This window comes from Gracilinanus agilis, unplaced genomic scaffold, assembly GCF_016433145.1.
Source record: "Gracilinanus agilis isolate LMUSP501 unplaced genomic scaffold, AgileGrace unplaced_scaffold39320, whole genome shotgun sequence".
In the NCBI taxonomy this organism is placed as follows: Eukaryota; Metazoa; Chordata; class Mammalia; order Didelphimorphia; family Didelphidae; genus Gracilinanus; species Gracilinanus agilis.
This window is the reverse complement of record NW_025372824.1, coordinates 1-5,914: the sequence shown is the minus strand read 5'-3', so window position 1 is coordinate 5,914 and position 5,914 is coordinate 1. Positions and strand designations below refer to the sequence as shown.

The window sequence follows — 5,914 nt, the reverse complement described above, 5'->3', positions numbered from 1 at the left end:
CTAGGGGGTGTCAGGGCTGGGGGGGGGCCCAGAGCTGGGGGCCTTAGATGCCAGGCCTTGCCTTAGAGTTATGGAGGAGGTGGGGATCTTCAGTGGCGGGCGGGTATCCACACTGGCATTACGCACAGAATAAGCCGCAGAGAAAGCTGGCCCAGAAGCCCGAGTCCCTGCTCGCTGCTCCTCCCCCTCAGGCCTGGCCCGTGTTCCTCCTCTCACAGACTGCCCCCCACGAGTGGCGTATTGGGGAGCCCCCGGGTTCCCTCCTTCACGGGCTTTAGGGGGGCAGGGCGGGGGGAGGGCAGCGGCGAGCCGCGGGTCGGCCCCATTGGCTGTGCCTCGTCGCAGGCCTTCACCGCTACGTGTGGCTGGTCTACGAGCAGACGGGGCCGCTCAAGTGCGACGAGCGCGTGCTGTGCAACCGCTCTGGGGACCATCGCGGCAAGTTCAAGGTGGCCGCCTTCCGCAGCAAGTACAAGCTGGGCGCCCCCGTGGCCGGCACCTGCTACCAGGCCGAGTGGGACGACTACGTGCCGCGGCTGTACGAGCAGCTGGCCGGGAAGTAGGCCCCGCGCGGCCGCCCCTCCCCCCACGGCCCGCTGGTGGGGGGCCGAGACACCCTTAGTAGTTTAGGGCGGGGCTTGCTTTTGGGGCACCCCCGGCGGGGGTCAGTAAGGGCAGGGTGGGGGGAGGGGGTCTCCACGTTAGTAAAAGTCATGATTCGATTCCGGAGCACATCCACAGAGAGAGAATCTGTGCAGACACCCGCCGGGAGCTGAGTCTCAGGAGAATGCTATTGAGGCTCCTCTCGGTGTGTGTTCCAGCCCGGCCCGGCCTGGGCCTTCCTCGTCTCCCCACGTGGCTCTGGCCAGGAGTTGGACCGGGCGGCCACCATCCCACCTCCCGGGAAGCCTTCTTTTCCCAGAGAATCAGATCCGTATCAACCCCACAAAGAGATTCTGGACCGCCTGAAAGCCGCCTTTGGCCTCCTGCTTCTTTGGAAACAGCTCAGTGGGCCCATTTGGGGGGTTTGGAGCAGGAAAGGCAGTTGTGGGTTTAACTCCCCCCCTCCCCCATCCCCCCAGTTGAGAAGTGGCCGTGGCCGGGCAGGTCCAGCTTTAGGTTAGAGATGTTTGTGTTGTGAGAGAAGCAGGACCGACTTCCTGATATTTGTGTTTAACTCTGCCGTTTGCTTGTAGTTGAAGTAAAATAAACTGGAATGGAATGACCTGGCTGCGGCCTGATTCTTTTTCTCTCTCCTTCTCCCTCTCTCTGTCTCTCTCTCTCTCTGGCTCTCGGGCTGCAGGTGGGGGCTGGGGGGGCAGCTTCTGGCTCCCTGGAGGGAATTTCCCATCATTCTTTGCAGCAGCCTTGGGGAAGCCCATGTGAATGTCCTGTGCCACCTCACTGCTATCAGCTGTGGCCCCAGCACCCTCGGGCGTCACACTGAGGCTTCTGAGCCATCTTCTGCCACGTCAGGGGTCAGGGGTCAGGGCTGATGGCCAGTGTCCTTCCTGTCCCCCTTCCTCCCCCCCAGAACACTACAGCTGAGCAGACAGGCTCAAGGTCACACACACACCGTCCCCCCGATCCATTGAGGCTTCTGCCCTGCTGGAGAAACTGAGAAGCAGGAAGAACAGTGGGGGTTCTGAGGGGCCCTTTTCTGTTCATCTCACTGACTGGAGGGTCCCCAGAATCAGCCAAGGCTGGGGATGCCTGTGTGCCCGTGGAGGTGGCAGCAACCTCCTGGCGGCTTCTCAAGTGGCTCCATTACAGCCTGCAGTAATCTCCAGACAATGCCCGGCGTGTGCCCAGCTCTGCTTTGGGGAGGGCAGAGAGAAAAGAACCAGAAACAACGGCTTCTTGGCTGTCGGGAGCAATTGGGTTTCCCCGGTCCCTACAATAAGCGGTCAAACCTCAGCCCGAAGAGCCCAGCCCTTCATTGGCCACAGCCTGGGAGGGAGGGTCACCTCCAAAGCCGCCGTTCTCTGGAGGAAACAGGCCCAGAGGAGGGGTCGGGACTTGGGCCCAGCCTGGGATGCATCCATTCATGAGGGATTTTTGTTACCTAGAAGAGGAAATGAGGCAGCTGGATGGTTCGTGGTCAGGGCGCTGGGCATGGAGGAGGGAAGACCCGAGTTCAGTTGTGGCCTCAGACCCTTCGGAGCTCTGACTGGGCAAGTCGATCCTGTCTACCTCATTTTCCTCCTGGGTAAAAGAGGACAGAAGATGCTGCCGCAGGAAGCCTTGCCAGGGACAGGCAGGACTTCAGAGAGGAGGCTTAGGAAAGCCCATTTTACACGAGGAATCTGGACTAGAGGGCCAAGGCTCCCTCCTGCTCTGAATCGGGGCTCCTCTGACCCCTCCATGGCTGTGCAGTTCAAACAGATGGTCCCGCTTGCCCCAGACTCTTCGAAACAAGGCCTGGGCACTGGGGGGCTAAACTCCAGCTAGGAAGTGTCTGACTCTCCAGCCACCTCGCCACCCCTCCCCCTGGATTCCTAACTGTTCTCCAGATTCCGTTTGGTCCATGGACGTCCCATCTCGGCCCGCTGAGGCTCATCTGTTGGGACCTTGAACCAGTCTGGCCAAATGGGTGGGAATAGTTGGGTCTGTGGAGGGAACAAGACTGGAGCCAAATCGTCCCTCTCTGCAGGCAGGAAAGAGTCCCTGGGCTGGCCGGTCACTGAGCACGAGTGACCAGTCACTAGAGCCCTGTGATATGAGGGTTGTGACAAGCAAGCCTGCTACAGACTTCTGTGAGCACGTGAACGCCAGCTTTCATGTTGCTCCAAGGGCCTCGGGGTGTCCACAGAAGCCCTGTTGCACCCCGTCTGCCTCAGCCTTCATCAGAGGGGACCTGACACCCTCCTAGGACCCTGGGACCAAGCCCTGCCAGCCTCCCCCCTCTGGCTACCCAGGGAGGGTGTAGATGGGGGTAACAGGGGCCAGTTTTTCTCTAGTCAGAAAAAAAAGAGAAGTCGTGATTGATTTAGGCCCACCCCCTGCTCCTCGGAGGGTTGGAGGGACCCAAAGACCCGCTTTAGGCCAGTGGGGGGGGGCGGGGCGTCACTTTTGTGTACTGTGGCTCCTGGCCATTTGGGGAATCTGAGGGTCCCTTCTCAGAATCGTGTCATTAAACGTAGATTAGAAAGGGAACCAAATGTTAGGAAAAACAGTTTTTAACGTGTGAATCGTATTTTATTTTTAAGATTCTATTGTTTCCCCCCAGTTACATGTAAAAACAAATTTCCTTAAAACTTTTTAGGACGCCCAGTTCTCACCCTTTCTCGCTCTCCTCTCCCCCTCTGCTAAGACGGCCAACCATCCGATGGGGGTTTCACCTGTGCAAGCGGGAAACATTCTAAGGAGAATCTTTCCGTGTTCCTGGGCTCCGGGTGAAGAAGCGGCTGCGCTGGGTGCCCGTTTGGCCAGCTCTGTCCACACCTCTCAGGGGTCTAATGAGAGCGCAGTCAAGTATGGAGAAATCTCTGCTCACCGGGACAAGATAGGCTCCTACCTTGTTTTCTATTTAAGTTTATGGTCATGCCAACCCCCTTCCTTCTGGGCCGTCGCTGGGAGGACAAACTCACCCCAAACCCCCAAGTCACCCCTAAACATGCTGATGTGAGAGAGTGTCGGCCTCGAGCCGGCTCCAAAGCGTTCCCTGGGAGAAGGCCTTCAGGATCGCCCCAGATCATGGCCCTCTCCTAGTTCTGGAGTCTGATTTTTATTAGAGGGAATTCCATTGGAGGAGACTCCCTCTGCCCGCTCTGGGCCTCAGAATCCTATAGATGCTTTAGAAGTTATGTGACTTGCTCAGAGCCACGCAAGAGGGAGGACTTGAATTCAGGCCCCCGTGACTCGATCCCAGTACAGCACTTGGCGTACCTGAGGGCCCCGTGGAGATGGCAGCTGTTAGTATTCCCTGAAGGAATGGAATGTCCCAGGGTCTCTGGGGCCAAACCCTGTGACACCCAGGAGGGTGGCTGGCCGCCATTTTGTCTATAAGCCCCAGGCTTGTTTTTTCAGGATCGGAGCTCTGGAGTCGGGCCCTCAGAATCAACCTGGTCCATCGCTTCCCGTTTATTTTCATTTAAACATTTTTAGTGAGAAAAAATCCATTTTCTCGGTATTTGGCTGCATTCTGCCTGTCCTATAATATGTACAAACCTGACCTCCTCTCTGTTAGCGTGCATCCCCTCCGGCCTCTGGAATCTGAATTCGAATCTCTCTTACATGGCAGACAAAGAGACTGAGGCCCAGGGAGACCCGGTGACCTGAGGCAGCCTCTGAGCCTTCCTCTAGGACCAACACTTTGGTCAGCCCATGATTCCAGTGATGGAGGCTTTGGGGCAGCATCAGGATCCTGGCAGGAGGCCATCAAACACATCAGGTTGGGGGCCATGAGGTGGCTCATTGAATGGACAGCCAGGCCTGATGATGGGAGGTTCTGGGTTCAAATTTGACCTCAAGACACTTCCTTGTTGGGTGACCCCTGGGCAAGTCACTTAATTCCCCTTGCTTGACCCTTATACCACTCTTTTGACTTGGAACCAATATAGTATTGATTCTGAGCCAGAAGGTAAGGGTTAAGGAAAAACAATTTTATATTAATGACATATAATTAATATTATTTTTATTAAACTTAAAAGTAATGATAAAAATAATAAAATAACAAACTAAAAAAAATAATCTAAAAAAATAATAATAATTAAACTAAAAAATAACAAAAGGCATAGCTGGGTGGCTCACTGGATGGAGAGCCAGGCCCAGAGACAGGAAGGTCTTGGGTTCACACGTCCTAGTGGTGTGACCCGGGCGAGTCAGTCCCCATCGCCTAGTCCTTCCCTCTCTTCTGTCCTGGAACCAAAGCGTAGTATTAATTCTAAGAGGGAAGATGAGGGTTTAAAACATAAACCAAAAACCTGTGTGGATGCCACATCCTGACTGTGTGGCCCGGGACAAGTCACTTCGCTCCGCTGCACCGCTCCTCTGCCCCGGAACCCGTGCCCCGTTTGATTCTAAGATGGAAGGGCAGGGCCTTGGTCACATCCCCCATCCCTGGGCCCCACTCCGGGTCGCCCACGTACCTGTGCCCTGGCTGCCTCCCTCCGTGCAGGTGGAGCCGAGCGAGGCCGGTCCTTGGCCGCCGGCCACGGTCCATCCCAGGCCGTCTCTCCGGGGTTTCCTGGCCCGAAGGGAAGGTCCCTCCCTGGCCGGCGGGCCCCTGCCCCGTGCCCACCCTGGCCGGAGGCCCCAGAAGACACCAGATGAGGCCATCCTGGATGCGGCCTCCGAGCTCCAATAACACAGCGAGACGTTGTGATGAACACTTTTATTTACAAATATAATTAAAAGCTCTGACAGTTTATCATGCTCTTCCTTGGAACCTGAAAAGGGTCTGCTCGTTGGTTGGTCTTTTAAAGTGCATGCAAAAGAAGTCAAACATTTCTTTTAAACCGTTTTTTATTGTAAGAAAATACACAGTTTGAAAGTGTGAATAATGTAATATTTATGACCAAGAGATGGGACGGGGAATGGGAGGCGGGAGGGGAGATCCAAAGAAAAAAGAACAAGATCTTCTGGTCGAGAGACAGCGGGCGGGCGGATTCCAAAGATTGAATTGGAAAAGGGGGGCGGGGCGAGGAAGAGGACGAGGAGGAAGTAAAAAAATTTGATCAGAGAAACAGTTAAAATACAATATGAAAATAAGTCATACCTCTCCTTAAATTCCTTCTATACACAAAATACACGATTTGCTTAAGCCCAATTTGTGCTACTGGGAATCTGTGAGCTCCTTAAGTGTATTCACATTCTCTGCGACAGCAGAAAATGATTATGATACAATCAGAATATGCTGAAGGCAAGCGAAACCCTTGCCAGCAGGTTCTTAAAAATCACAATATCTCTGCCC

General features: G+C 55.1%; 1 protein-coding gene across 1 annotated transcript; it reads left to right on the top strand.

Moving 5' to 3' along the window:
- Positions 1–278: 278 nt before the first annotated feature.
- On the top strand, positions 279–1,226 carry LOC123255103 (phosphatidylethanolamine-binding protein 1-like; the record flags this gene model as incomplete). Its single annotated transcript, XM_044683957.1, has 1 exon — positions 279–1,226. A coding segment is annotated over one exon (285 nt), but the record flags the coding sequence as incomplete, so codon positions are not given.
- Between the last annotated feature and the right edge of the window lie 4,688 nt (positions 1,227–5,914).